At 40.5% G+C, this 16,085-nt stretch overlaps 1 protein-coding gene across 4 annotated transcripts in view; it reads right to left on the reverse strand.

The window, feature by feature from the left end:
* Nucleotides 1–16,085, reverse strand: part of LOC136864205 (vezatin) — a 305,967-nt gene that overhangs the window by 126,286 nt on the left and 163,596 nt on the right. For 3 of the 4 annotated variants that reach the window (XM_067140895.2, XM_067140894.2, XM_067140896.2), the window contains one exon: nucleotides 79–233. In XM_067140895.2, coding sequence (XP_066996996.2) covers nucleotides 79–233 — 155 coding nt within the window. Of the gene's footprint in view, nucleotides 1–78; nucleotides 234–13,657; nucleotides 13,891–16,085 lie in introns of those variants that run through there. The other variant, XM_068226210.1, reaches the window with a different exon arrangement.

Below are 16,085 nucleotides of genomic sequence, written 5' to 3' on the forward strand. Positions count from 1 at the left end.
TAAACTTTAAAAACAGCTTACTGAAATCTTGCAAAATTCATCACACACACAAAAATTACTATAATTAATTGCTTTTACCACACTGGCTCTGCAGGAGGTTGGTCATCATCATCATCATCTCCTCCTCCTCCTTCTTGTGCTGGTATCATACTCTTAAGAACATTAGCATCCTCTTCAAACAATAGTCCACTTCGAAGAATAACATCCACATGTTCAAGCAGCACACGGGAGTCCTGAAAACCATTATGATATTCATTCACTTACATTTGAAAAATTTCATCATGAAAAGCAGGCAATAGTATATCTCACACAAATTCTATTTCCGGTGCGCTGGCCAAATAGCATCACAGTGTACAGAGGGATTAATGAAACATTATGCTTATTAGTATACGCTGTGAACCATGTGACCTCGGTGCAGTGGGAAGGCCTGTGTGTACTAAGGAGGTAGCCGAGCCGTAGGTGCAATCATATCAGATGGGTGTCTATCGAGAAACCAGACTAATGAATGGTTCATCGAAGGGGCATAGCAGACTTTCAGAAGTTGCAAGGGCGGCAGTCTGAATAATTGCCCGATATGGTTGTGTAATAATATTTAATATGGCTCAACTATGTTGATACTGCTACACGGCTGAAAGCACTGGGAAACAACAGCCGTAAATAACTTCCAAGGACATGTAGTTGCCTGTATGAATTAATAGTGTACTGATGATGGCTTCCTCCTGGGTAACATATTCTGGAGTTAAAATAGTCTCCCATTCGAATCTCTGGGTTGGGACTACACAAGAGGGGCAATAGTCAGGAAGATGAATACCGACATTCAGCGAGTATGAGCATGGAATGTTACAAGTTGGAATTGCTGTGGTAGGTTAGAGAATCTGAAAAAGGAAATTGATAGACTACAGTTAGATGTAGTTGATACAGGTGAAGTATGTTAGCAGAAAGGGTAGGATTTTTGGTCAGGCAACTACAGAATTATCAACACAAAATGAAACAGGGAAATGCATGAGTTGGTTTAATAATTAATAACAAAATAGGGCAGTGGGTAGGCTATTACGAGAAGCATAGAGAACAGATTATTTCTGTCAAGATACATACCAAGCCAATGCTCACCAGAATAGTGCAGGTCTACATGTCACAATCCTTGTTTCAAACACCACAAACAAACTTGTACATGGACAAGACCTAGAGACACTGAAAGGTATCAAACAGACTTCCTTATGATGAGGAAGAGATTCAGAAACCAGGTTTTGGGCAAGACCTTTCCAGGAGCAGACGTGAACTCTAACCACAACAGGGAGGTCATGCAATGCCATTTGAAGAAGAAAAGAAGGAATGCAAGGAGATGGGAACTAAACAAGCTGAAGGAAGAGAGCACGAAGGATTGTTTCAAGGAACATGTTGCACAAGGACCAAAGGAAAAGGCTGAAGGAAACACAGTAGGTGAAGAATGGACAGTCATGAAGGACATCAGTAGGGCTGCTGAAAAAAGGTTAGGAAGAAAGGCAAGATCAAGTAGGAACCAGTGGGTTACTTAGGAGATACTAAACCTGATTGGCAAATGTCGAAGTAGAAGAATGCAAAAAATGAGGAGGGTTGAAAACAATACAGGTGATTAAAGAATGAAGAAGAGAAAAAGTGCAGGACAGCAAAGGAAGGACAAAAGTCTAAGGATGTTAAGGTTGTATGGTTACAGGAAATTATAAGAATAATATTACATTACTCTTGAGACTAGTTTCAGCCACTTAGTGGCCATCTTCAGCCAAAATAAAAATTAAACAGATCATGTGATATCTGAAACATATGTATATAAAGACAATGTTGCAGGAATAATTATAACATTAAAATACATATAATAACAAAAATTATGGTTATGATCTTCGTGTCATAATATGATGTCTTTATGTTGAGTTAGGACTTCAGGCAATGAAGTAAATCTCTATAAGGCCTGTCTGCTAACTCTAGCATGCCAGTGTTTGTTTTACATCAGACATTAGATGAGGCGGTCCGTTCCAAAACTCGTCTTATCCACCATAAGTGATTTTTCAGGAAAAGCGAAAAACCTGTAATTTTTGTAATATACTAAGTCTCACTTGTTCAAATGTATTAGGACCCATTCAAGTCCAATGTCATAGGGTCGTCTTACTGAAGAATTATAAATGTAATTAGTAGAACGTCAATAAATTACATTTGTATTTTGGATAAGATGAGTTTTGGAGCATCCAAAAAAATCAAAATATATTACCTCACACAACTTATTTTAAAACAAGAAAAATGAAAGAATTGAGAATATAATGTTGTAATAAAACTCAACAGTACATTAATACACCTTTTTGCTATCAGTATAATGATATTCACTAATAAACTGAACACAGCAGTGTGATTTATCATATTTACATCCTATCCATAGTATTTGAAGAGAATTCTTCCTTTATAGGCTACACTGCACTCACAATAGAAATAACTTGAACAATAAAACATCACTTAGTTGTTAATCAAACTCTCAAATCTGTTCCCTCCTCTTGAGATCCATCACAAAGAACTTCTGTTTCTTCAACAAGATTGTTTTCGTCTACAGAAATTGAGGTGAACAGATTCTTATAAAAATAAAGCAACTCATTCCTTTCCCAATCCATTCCAAAATGCTTTTCAAGCAAACTTTTTACGTCCTTTACTTTGGTGGGATTCAAGTTTACTCCTGGCAATAATTCAGGTGGCATTAGCATATCTCGCAAGCGTTTTCCCTTTTTCATTACCGATTTTCATAAACCAATGTCTGAGTTGTAATGAGGTTCTCCCCTAAGGGTGACATTTCCTAGTGAGTCCTTGCTAATAACAAATCGTTTCACTGAAGGCTGGTCTCCACTGATTAACATTTAACACCAACATGTTAAATTTAACATGTTCTAATTGACATGTATATTGTGATTGTGTCTTCCAATTGACTTTGCATGTTAACTCAGAATGTTGAGGTTAACACTTTTAACATGTTGGCGTGTTTTCCGCTCCAAGTGGAAAACATGTCAAGTCAATTCGTTGTTCGTGAGATGTTGGCACAGCTTCGGCAACTTCCTTACCGTTTCCATGTCAACATATAGCCAGACGATGCAAACGACGTGCTTCTCGTGTAGCAGGATTATAGTTACAACACTCCGGAACACTCATTCTCTTTGTTATAAGCTACAAATACAGTACCGGTACCGCGCACGTGTGTCGTTCTCTCTGCACTATACTAAAATTTATAGTCAGAAGTGGAGTGGAGCAAGATTATTTTGGACTTAATTAATGACATAATAGAAAGGCCTTGTTTGTGGGATGTCTCATCAAAGGAATACAGAGATAAAGCGAACAAAGCCGACAGTTTCCAGGAACTCTAAATTATCTATAATTATTCCTCCGAGTGCATTTAAAAAAAACTAGCGTCTCTCCGCTCCCAGTACAGTGGAGTATTGCAAAAAAAAAAAAAAACAGAAAAAGTCGGAAGTCGGGGGGCGGGGGGCGGGAGCGGACGAAGTTTATAGTTCAAAGATGTTTGCTTTAGAAGCAATGAGCAGGATGAGGGGAGAAAATGTATCTAATAACTGCATTTCTAAACCATAACAAGAAGCAACAGTGGTAATAACAAAGGCCAAATCCTCTTCATCTGAGTCCATTTTCCTTGTTTGAAAATACTAGACACCACCTAAATGTATTACCGCAAATTGATATAATGAACTACCTGTATATAAACAAAGAAAGTCAAGTTTAACATGTTTATTAAGTGTGGACACAATGTTGAATAAAACAGTATTCAACATTTAACATTTAACATGTTGATGGTGTCACCAGTTAACATTCAACACTTTTAACATTTAACACGTTGTTGTTAAATGTTAATCAGTGAAGACCGGCCTTGAAGAAATTTAAAGTGCCAAGATGCAGGTTTTTTCATCATATTTTCAGCAATCATTTTCCAATTGTTCACCGAGCAGTCTCTGCAAAACTTGAAGACTTCAGCATGTTTGCTAAAGATGTCTTCATATTCTGCTGGATTACAGATTATAGGGCATTTCCGTATCTCTCTTTCGACTTGAGCAAATACCCTGCCAGAGGGCAGAAATGAGTGGCCTGTCATAGGAAAGACCAATTCAACACTTTCTATATTAGGCAGAGCTGTGTGTGTCAAGAAATATGAGCACATTGCAATCATTGTAGAATTGTGGTTCTGTCCTCCGCAGCCATCCGCACAAAGTCGTATAGTTGTGAAGTTTGACAAATCAGTTTGTGATAACCGATGGTAAACTGCAGATGACGTTTCATTAGACCCCTTCTTGAATTCATGCTCCATCCATGTGTATGTAAAAACATTCTCGTTTGTCAACTTGGCATGTGAGGTACTCCTCACAATGATAAAATTACAGAACATTACAGTGTACAAGAAAGTTGAGATGTAGAAGAGAAAATTGTTAAATCGTTAACAAATGAAGACAAAATTAAAATACTTCCAGTAGATAAGATTATCCCCTGCGGAAACATGTTATGAGGTTTCACTGTATTTTAAAAGTAGCAGCTCTCAACTAAATTATTAGGATGTAACATTCATAGCATACCTATCTTTTTTTCCCTTAGTTTTTCTCAATGAATCAGAATCACTCTTCCTTCTCTCTTTACCTTCTGCAACAAAAGCAATATTTTCCGTCATCTTAATACACTCTGTTCACAGCACAAAACTGCATGAAAGACTAACACAGTTCAAGAACAACTCAAAGAGTGGAAAGACTGGCATAAAACGTGGGTAAATTGTAGCGTGAGTCACGTGCTGAAATTATCCTTTCCTATAGGTTGATTGTATAAGGCGAGTTTTGGAACGACAAGCACCGTGGATTAGGCGAGTTATGGAACAATAGCCTAAGTTTGGTGACAGATTTCTATGGGAAAAGGCGAGTGTTGGTGCTCAATTTTGTGGTAGAACTATCACAAACATCACCAAGAAGGCAATGCTACCTCTAACTCATTTTTTTTTTTAAATGGATAAGGCGAGTTTTGGAACGGACCGCCTCAGGTATACTGTACATTTCACTATACCACTGCATTCCAGTCTCCCATCACAATTAGATTCTAGTCACCTTTTACACTACCAGTCAAAAGTTTTCCATCACCTATCACAACTATGGATTTGTGGTTAAAACAGAGCTATAGTTTTAAATAATCTATCATAGCCCTGTTCTGATAATAAAACAAGCACAAACATGTAAAGACGGAACGACTCTGTTGTGTATTTGACCGGTTCTCCGCATGGAGGGTCGCTGATGAATAACAACAACAACACTGACGTGTCTTTACCCAAGACGTGTCCACTCGAATAGGCCTCATTCCTTCAGCTGTCTGTGTAGCAAGCAGTTCACATTAGTTTTCAGTACACTGTGTGCAGCTAGCAGTGTGTTTGTGTATCTGATCAGGTGCATACCATATTACCTCCAAATGGGACAGAAGCAGGAGATTGGAACTGAAAAACGTGCTGTAATTATAGCTCTGCATCACGAAGGGTATTCTAGCAGAACAATAGCAACAAAAGTTGGCATAGCCCAATCTACAGTGGTGTATACATTGCAGCGGTTCAAACAAACCGGTGCCAATGCAAGTGTTTCGCGATCTGGAAGACCCCGTGTAACATCATACAGGGAAGATCAGTTCATATGTGTACAGAGTAAATGTCAAAGGACTCTGTACGGCATCTGAAATTTGGAAGGAAGTCAATAATATGTGAGCTGCTCCAGTGCAATGCTGTCTTCGTGAATGAGGTTTAAAGGGGTGCATAGCGGCCAAAAAACCTTTATTACGGACACAAAATAAGGTGAAAAGAATGCAATGGGCACAGCAACATAAAAACTGGAGCGTGCAGCAATGGTCCAAGGTGTTATTCACGGATGAATCGAAGTTTGAAGTATTTGGGAGCCATCGTCGAATGTTTGTTAGTCGACTTTGTGGAGAACGTATGAAGAGTCAGTGTGTGACACCTACGGTGAAGCATGGTGGAGGGTCGGTTATGGTGTGGGGATGTTTTGCGGGTGATAAAGTCGGTGATCTAGTGCGAATTAATGGAACATTAAAGAAGGAAGGATATCACAGGATACTGATCAACAATGCAGTTCCATCTGGCAAGAGGCTTACTGGTCGTGGGTTTGTTCTGCAGCAGGTCAATGACCCCAAACATTCTTCTAATTTGTGAAGAGGGTATGTCAATAGAAAAGAGAAATGTGGGGAACTGAAAAATATGATTTGGCCAAGTCAGTCACCAGACTTAAATCCCATTGAACTGTTATGGGATGAAATTGACAGGGAGGTCCGAACACTGAGGTCAACTAACGTTGAAGAGCTATGGAATAATTTACAGAGCTGTTGGACTGCAATATCTACACAAACACTACAAAATCTTATTTCCAGAATGTCATGAATTTGTGCAGCTGTTTGGAGGGCAAAGGGTGGATACTTTGAAGAGGCTAAAATATAAACCATATTGTATTCTACTTAATGATGGAGAGAGAAAATATATATTTCGTTGGTCTATTTAGTTTTTACGATGTGTTTGTACATATTGAATTAAATCTCGCTCTCTTCATATATTCTTTAAATTTCTTCATTATCTGCTGAACTAATAGGCTTATAGACCTGCACTATTGTGGTGGGCACCCGTTTGATGATGATGCTTGTTTAAAGGAGCCTTACGTCTAGGTCATCGGCCCCTAATGATACGAAATGAGATGAAATGTAATGGCAATTTAAAAGTTCAAAATCATCCGCTGACCAGAATAAAAAACGTGATCAGGAAGAATGAATGGATGGATATGAATTTAAAGCAATCAGTGGATCCGACCCGCAATGCACCACTTTCCCAGAAACTATCATAAACAATACATACTTGCCAACTTTTGAAAAGGGCTATCAGTAAAACTCACGTGCGACAAAAAAAATCTAATGATTCTCGACATACCCCGGCTTAATACCAATATAAATGGTTGGTTATTTTACAATACCAATATAAATGGTCCAGCTAACTCACTCCTGGTTGCCAGCATTTCACCCCAGAGCGCTAAGTTGGGCTGAAATGTTCGTCCCAAATGTGAGAAACCAGTAATATGTGTTCCTTGTGTTGTTTACTTCCTTGAACTTGGTTATGTACTCATTGGAAATGGGTAACTCTGGGAGTGTGTAAAAAGGAAAATGGTGTGACTGTTTGTGGATTGTAAATGTCTGGAGAATTAAACCTTGTGTGAAAGTATGTTCTGTAGTGTGAACTGTGTTTACATGTGTAGATGACGTCCTGTAGTTATTAATGTTGGTGCAAGGATCTGTGACACTTGTAGTGCGCGAGTGTCTAACCCAACATTTGATTTGGTGACCCCGACGTGATAAGTACAACTGTACATGCCACAATGGAGAATTTGTGTAAGAAACTGAAACCTGTCAGGATATCATTCAGAGAAACCTCCCGACTTTTACTAGATAGCTAAATAGAGACGTGATAAATGACGAAGATGTTAGGTTAATGTCCGTAAAATTGGAATGGTTATTTCAAGAACTTTTGATGTTAGATGAGCAAATATTGGACTTAGTTTTGCAGGAAAAAGGGAGTGATAAGAAATATGAAGATGAGTATACCAATATTGAAGAATTTAGGGATAAGATAGACACTGTAAGATTCAAAATAGAAGTACACACTCTGAGGTTAGGTGTAACAAAAGGAAATGATAGGTTTGAAATTGCATGTTCTGTTGAGTCACATAAAAAGAAGATGAAATTACCAAAAATAGAGTTGGTTAAATTTAGCGGTGACATAAAGGACTGGCTTTCCTTTTGGAGTCAGTTTTGCAGAATCCATGAAGATGAAGACATAGCAGCAGAAGACAAATTCCAGTACCTGATCCAGGTGACAGTTCCAGGAACAAGAACATGAGAAATCATCGACAGCTATCCACCGACTGCAGAAAACTATCAAAAGGCAGCGGACGGACTGACTGAAAGATGTGGTAAGAAGGAGTTGCTGACATAGTTCTACATCAGAGAGCTCCTAGGTTTGGTAATAAAAAATGCCACCAGTGTGAAAGGTAAGGGACATACATTACAACTGTACGATAAGCTTGAGTGTTACTTAAGAGCACTGGAATCCATTGAAGTGACTTTTGACAAGCATGCAGCAATTTTGTTTCCACTTGTTGAATTAAGCATTCCAGAGGAGCTTCTGAGAATCTGGATGAGGAGTAGTTCAAGTGTGACTCAGGCAAGTAATTACAGTGAAAAATTGAAGATATTGCTAGAATTTCTAAAGGCTGAGGTGGAAGGAGAGGAGAGGATAATGTTAGCTAAAGCTGGGTTTAAATTGACTCATAGATCAGGTAAAACATCCAATGAAAGAAAAGAAACAGAGGATGAAAGTGTACCTACTGCATATAATCTGTTGACTGGTGAAAAAACAGAATATACGATCAAATGTTTATGTATTTTGTGAGAATTTCATGAGAGTAAGGAGTGTTTTAAAGTGCAAAGGATGTCTCTTAGGGAAAAGACAGACATGTTAAAATCAAAATGGGCTTGTTTCACATGTTTAAAACCCAGACACAGGTCTGTAGGGTGTAAATCCTCACTAAAATGTTTGATCTGTGAGAAAAAACATTATCCGATAATGTGTTCTGATCTGCCTAGAAATAACGAGAAATCAACATTGTGAGAAGAGAATAGGAGGGAAAACACGAGTGTTGTTGGAGCAAACCACTGTTGTTCTCCAGATGTCCTGCTGCCGACTCTAATTGTAGTTATCACAGCTAAGGGGGGTCAACGTGTGGTAAGGGAGACAGTAGATACGGGATCTCTGCGTTCCTATATTCAAAAGAAGACTGCTCTGGAAACGGCTTGTTCTTGTGTTGGATCTGAGAATCTGATCAAGTTCTATTTAGGGGAATCTCGTCGCAAAGACAAGTACACAAGAGATATCGAGTATCACTTCAGAATATGACAGGAAATTATTCATGTGAGATTGAAGCCTTAGATCATGTTTCTATACGTGGTTCAATTCCTCGCATTAATCAAAGTGCTTGCCTGCAAGAATTAAAGGAAAAAGGCATTGTAGTGTCTGACACTGGAGCTGGTCATCCTACTATTGACATTTTAATTGGAGCTGATTATGCGGGAAGCTTGATCACGGGAAATATGGTAGGACTACATTGTGGCTTTGTGGCACAAGAAACTCGTCTTGGCTGGGTGATAATGAGATCAACACCAAATACAAGGCATGGCAACACGGCTAACCTGGTAACATCCTTACCAACACATAGTGAAGATCTGGCAAGACTCTGGAGGTTAGATGTGCTCGGGATTACAGATCCAGGAGACAGGAAAAACAGAGAAGAGGTGGAGTTAGCAATTCTGAATCATTTCAAGAGAACAGTCGCTGTTAACAAAGATGGTAGATATGAAGTCTGCCTACCCTGGTGTGAAAGAAGAGAGGATCTTGAAAATAACAGAATGGTGGCAGAGAAAAGACTTGCATCGATGACTTCAAAACTTGACTCTGAGAACAGATAAGAAGAATATCATTCAGTACTACAAGACTGGCTACAAGAAAATATCAACAAAGAAGTTGATGATGACATAGGAAACAAGCAGGGATACTTTATGCCTCAGAGTGGAGTTTTCAAGAGTGATTCAAGTACGACGTGCAGATCCGTGTTTGATGCTTCCAGTAAACAAGGAGGAAAGCTGTCCCTAAATGACTTTGGAGAAAGGCCCCAATTTGCTCAAACTTCTACCATCCATCCTGCTGCAATTTCGAGAAAGGGAAATAGGAGTAGTGTCTGATATAAAGAAGGCCTTTTCTGCAAATTTCTGAGAACGTAGTGAATCGTCATTATCTGAAATTCCTTTGGTGGGATGATTACGCGACCAGGAAGATGAAGATTTTTTGCCACTGTCGCATTGTATTTGGTGTAAATTGCAGCCTGTTCATTCTAGGAGCTGTTATAGAGCATCATCTTGATAACTGTCCTGCTGGGTACTGTGAAACTGCAGAAAAACTCAAGCATTCATTTTATGCGGACAACTGTGTTGCTTCAGTCAGTTCGGAAGAAGAATGAAACTGTTTTATTCAGGAGGCTTCTCTTTTGATGGCCATGGCAAAGTTTGAATTAAGAGGTTGGGCGAGTTCTGCACTAAATGAAAGCGATGTGATTCAACAAACCATATAAATTATAAACATAAAAGTTTTCCACATATATGCAATACATAGTTATATTTACAATGCATGTATTTACATTGTGAAAGTAATTGTGGGACGACAGTGCAGCTGTTACTAGTGAAGACATGAGTTGCACCGGTGAAGAAAGTAACTATGCGTAGACTAGAATTGTTATTTTGCTGCATTGGTGTCCGACTGCTAGTCACTGTCAAGAACAGTTTAGGTCTCATGGAGACTTCTCAATATTTTTGTACTGATTTGACTAATGTATTGAGTTGGAATAGAAGGGATGGAAGATGGGGAACCTTCGTAGAGAACAGAATAAAGGAGATACTAAACTTCACACAAAGAGATGAGTGGAACCAAGTTCCTGGAAAACAAAACCCTGTTGACTTGCCGTTGCGAGGATGCTCGGCATAGAATCTGCCTGGTGGGAGGGACCAGCATGGCTAAGGCTACCTGAGGAGGAATGGCCCAGTAATATAGTTGTAGGCATAGAGTCCTGTTGTCAGGAAGAGGAGAAAGGGGTAATGATGACAGATGGTAGTTCTACCTCATGGTTTCTGGAGTGCTTTTCGAAGTATACCAAGATAGTGAGGATGGTGACATGGATGTTCAGATTTGTGAAGAATAGTGCAAAACAAACGAATGAAAGATATAAAGGGAAGCTAACAGTGCAAGAAATAGAAAGGGCTGAAAAGAAGCTTATACAATTGGTACAAGAGGAAACGTTCACCAAAGAAGGGGTTTCTAGTTTGAAATCTCTGTGTGTCCTCAAGGATGCAGAAGGAATCCTGCAGGTGAAGATGAAAATTGTGGAAAGGAAGGATGATGATAACTTCAAATGGCCCGTTGTCTTGCTAAACAAGCATAAACTAGTTCAGCTTTTATTTCAGGAGGAACATGAAAGACTGCTTCATAATGGAACTCATATACTACTAACTCACCTGCGACAGAGATACTGGATACTGAAAGGTCGAAGAACTGTTAGAAATGTGATTGGATTGTACAAGAAATGCAGACGACATGAAGCCAAAAGTATGTTTCCAGAAGTAAAATGCCCTCTCCCAGAAGATAGAGTGAGGGATGCATCGGTATTTGAAGTTGTGGGAACAGACCTTGCAGGTCGACTAATCCTCAAGGGAGGACAGAAGTCCTGGATTGTACTATTCACTTGTGCCGTATATAGGGCAGTTCATCAAGAACTAATAACCACTCTGTCAACAGACGGGTTTATTATGAGTCTTCGTAGGTTCATTGCACGAAGAGGAAGGCCAAAGATAATTAACAGTGAAAACGGAAGCAATTTTGTTGGGAGTAATAACCTGCTCAGATCCATTGACTGGAGCAAGATAGAAGAAGATGCCTCATTGCTACGAATTCAGTGAAAGTTCAACCCTCCAACCGTTGCCCGGTGGGGAGGTTGGTCGGAAAGGATCATCCAAACAATCAAACGAGCCCTTCGTCGAATACTCGCAAGTATTCTACATCACACAGGTTGATGTAAGTGTAATGGACTAGTATAGCTTGGAAACAATTCTCTAATCCCATGGCTAAATAGTGGAAATATCGAGCTCGATTAGTAGGCGTTATTACTATTATTATTGTTATTTTTATTGTACTGGAGGTACACCCACACCGTGCATTTAAATGAAGCGCCTTTTAGAAGGCTATCTATATCATAAACTTTGAAACTGCAATAGTAATTTTGTGTGACAAAGCAAAGCAAAGTCATCTCCGTACAGGTCATGAAGGCCCTTGGAGGGGTGGAAGGTGAAGGCTTCCACTATCCGTAACCTTGGCACTTGATGGGATAGAGTGGTTAGCTCTACGCCCGGCCGCCTCTAACCCCAGGAATTAACCTGGTACTCATTTTTGATGTAGGCTGAGTGAACCTCAGGGCCATGTGCACCTCCGGAAGTGCAAATCTTGTTTCTTAAATTATATGACTTCCTGGCGGGGAATCGAACCCACGTCCTTCTGTGCTAACCGAGAACGCCTTTACCACCTCAGCCAGGCAGCCCCTAATTCTGTTTGTTAAGGTTTTCTAAAATGAATTGTTTATTGATTGTTTTTGGTGTTTAAAGTTATCAACACTTCAATCTCTTCCCGCCAACCTTATATTTCAGCCAATAAGAAACTTTGTACTTGAACTGGAATAAAAAGCAGGGATGACATAAAAATGTTAGTGCTCAACTGTAGAAGTATTGTAAAGAAAGGAATCGAATTAAGTAATTTAACAGATTTATACACACCAGATATTGTAATACGAGTTGAATCATGGCTGTGAAATGATATTATGGATGCAGAAATTTTCTCCCGGAACTGGAGGGCATTTCCTAGGGATAGGATAGGAATGGCAGGAAGGGGAGTATTCATTTTGGTGAAGGAAGAATTTGTAAGCTACGAAAAAGTTAAAGATGACAAACATGAAATTCTAGGTGTAAGGATCATCTCTATTCATGACATCGCTATCGCCGCAATACAAGGTTCAGTGACCATACTCCGCAATCATCTATATAACATCTGAAGAGCCGTATTGCAAATCTATTCCTGAGCCTTTTGGTGAATCTTCTACCTGGCACACTAGCAAAGTCAACAGTAACTTAGAAGACAAAATACTGTGTAGTCGACATACTTTGTCCTTGTGGCAGCCTCCGCATGGGGGAAGTTGTTGTAGTAGTAATAATAATAATAATAATAATAATAATAATAATAATAATAATAATAGGCAACTTGATGTCTTTGGAGTGCACAGACTGGGAAAGGGTAGCACAGACGCTGATTCAGAATTATTTGATAAGATAATCAGCTATGTAGGAAAGGGTAAGGAAAGGAATGTGATTGTAGCGGGTGACCTGAATTTACCAAATGTCAATTTGCAAGGTAATGCGAATGACAGGAACCATGACCAACAAATGGCAAATAAGTTAATATGGGAAGGGCATCTGATTAAGAAAGTGATGGAACCAACTAGAGGGAAGAATATTCTGGATGTGGTGCTGGTGAAACCAGATGTGCTCTATAGAGAAACTGAAGTAACAGATGGTATTAGTGATCGTGAAGCTGTTTCTGTCATAGTTAAAAATAAATGTGAAAGAAAGGAAGAGATTAAAATTAGGACTATTGGGCAGTACCATATGGCTGATAAAACATGCATGAGGGAGTTTTTAAAAAGTAACCATGATCGGTGGAAAACGGTAAATAAAAATGTAAACAGACTCTGGGATGGGTTTAAAGCAATTGTTGAGGAATGTGTAAATAGGTTTGTACCTTTAAAGGTGGTAAGGAATGGTAAAGGTCCCCTATCATATAACAGAGAAGTAAAGAGACTAAGAAGGAGGTGCAAGTTGGAAAGAAATAGAGTTAGAAATGGCTGTGGAAGTAAGGAGAAATTGAAAGAACTTACTAGGAAATTGAATATAGCAAAGAATTCAGCTAAGGATAACATACTGGGCGAGTTGGCCGTGCGCGTAGAGGCGCGCGGCTGTGAGCTTGCATCTGGGAGATAGTAGGTTCGAATCCCACTATCGGCAGCCCTGAAAATGGTTTTCCGTGGTTTCCCATTTTCACACCAGGCAAATGCTGGGGCTGTACCTTAATTAAGGCCACGGCCGCTTCCTTCCAACTCCTAGGCCTTTCCTATCCCATCGTCGCCATAAGACCTATCTGTGTCGGTGCGACGTAAAGACCCTAGCAAAAAAAAAAAAAAAAAAAAAAAAAAGGATAACATGATGGCAAGCATAATTGGGGGTCATAAAAATTTTAGTGAAAAATGGAAGAGTATGTATAGGTACGTTTAGGCAGAAACAGGTTCCAAGAAGGATATTCCAGGAATCATTAATGAACAAGGGGAGTGTGTATGCGAGGATCTTCAAAAGGCAGAAGTATTCAGTCAGCAGTATGTAAAGGTTGTTGGTTACAAGGATAATGTCCAGATAGGGGAGGTGACTAACACTAAAGAAGTATTAAAATTTACCTATGATAACAATGACATTTAGAGTAAGATACAAAATTTGAAAACTAGAAAAGCAGCTGGAATTGATAAGATTTTGGGGGATATACTAAAGACAATGGGTTGGGATATAGTACCATATCTGAAGTACTTATTTGATTACTGTTTGCATGAAGGAGCTATACCAAATGAAGAGTTGCTATAGTAGACAAAGTCTCTCATAGTACATTGGCACTGCCAGTGGCTCCAAGTAGCCTACGCAGTGGCCTCCACGGTATGCACTAGCCAGCGTCTTGGTAGGTGTGCTAGGTACCAACTGATGAGCCCAACCTAGCACATGAGGGCGAAACGCTGGCAACCAAGAATGCGTTAGCTGGAAAATTTATAATGTCCAATAACGGACCATTTATATCGGTATTATAAATTTACTTATTCAGGACAAATATTTTTGATTCTCTATGGGAATCAACATCTATATCATCTGATAGCCAAGCAGGCATCAATTTTTGGTAAAAAGACAAAGTCTCTCATAGTGCATTGGCACTGCCGGTGACTCCAAGTAGCCTACACACTGGCCTCCACGTCCTCTCTCCTTGCCAGCCAGCGATTCTCACCAGCCAGCGCTTCCTAGCGACCCGGAGAAGAACCGCCAGCCAGCGACATCCACCCGGCAGAGCAACCTAGTGGAGCAGCAGGTACCATCTCTCCAACACCGGTAAGCTGCCTCTTTCTTTTTCTCTCCGTCCAGCGAGGGCCCCTACACCGTAAGCCGGTGCGACTCCCCAGTGGAGTTTAAAAAAGCATACGGACAGGTGGACGAAGCGGCACTCGAGGGGTTTCACCCCAGGACTGTTTGGTTTGGTGTAGGGGCCCACGGAGGGCAGCTAGAGGTGTCTCCCGGCTCGACTGGGTGCACCTAGGTTCCTCCAGGTGTACCGACACCAGTTAGCACTCGCATCCAATAGACGATCAGATTCGAATATAACGAGTGCTTCAGTGCTCCAGTGCTAAAGTAGTGTGAGTGCTGTGAACAGTGAATATACTCTGTGAACAGTGAATATTAACGTGTTCGCTACTAGTGAGTGAACTATAATCAGGACAGTGCTACCACCATGACATCCACCAGTGCTGCCACCAGTACCACATCCACTAACACCATAATCCAGGCCAGTATGGACCTACAATCCTTCAATCCAGCCATGCCTACATACGCCGATAATCTCAGAAACACCAGCCATCACCTCCCAGTCTCTCCAGCCGCAGACCGCGGCACCTCTCAGGCCGTCGCCAAAAGAGCGCACTCCAGCCCCATGGGGAATGCAGACGACCAGCCGCGACCAAAAGTACAGGCGCTTCAGCAACCATCCTACCGAGATCAAGACAACACCAACGCCACCACCTCACCCAATACTGCATCCAACACCGAATTCCCCCCCCTCTCCGGAGCCCACCGACCCATTACCAACTCCCGGTCCCTCCAAAAAACCCCCTCCGGTACCCACACCTTCCTAATCGAAAATCCCTCCCCAGAATATAGACAACCCCAGAAAATATTCAGAAAATTAGTACAATTTAACTTCCACAGACATGAAATAGCCGACATTCGGCTTACCAGCAATGGGGTAATCATTAAAGTAAACGGGGACACAGCCGCACAGCGGCTAAAGAACTCGGTGGGGACAGCCCAATTTGGGTCAAATAAACCCCTACAAACCCTCTCCCAACGCGCCCTTAAGGAACGACCCCCACCACCCCGTCATAGCCTGTTCAGCTGTGTTATCCGTGGTGTGGACTTGGACATTTCAGAAAAAGAAATAATAGAGGAACTGAACGCGGAAGGCATTCCCGTACGGAAGGCCTTTCGCATCAAAAACAACTCAGGGCCTACATTTATGGTCAGGGTACTCCTCCCCACATCTCAGGACG

The sequence above is a fragment of the Anabrus simplex genome, chromosome 2 (genome assembly GCF_040414725.1).
Source record: "Anabrus simplex isolate iqAnaSimp1 chromosome 2, ASM4041472v1, whole genome shotgun sequence".
Classification (NCBI taxonomy): Eukaryota; Metazoa; Arthropoda; class Insecta; order Orthoptera; family Tettigoniidae; genus Anabrus; species Anabrus simplex.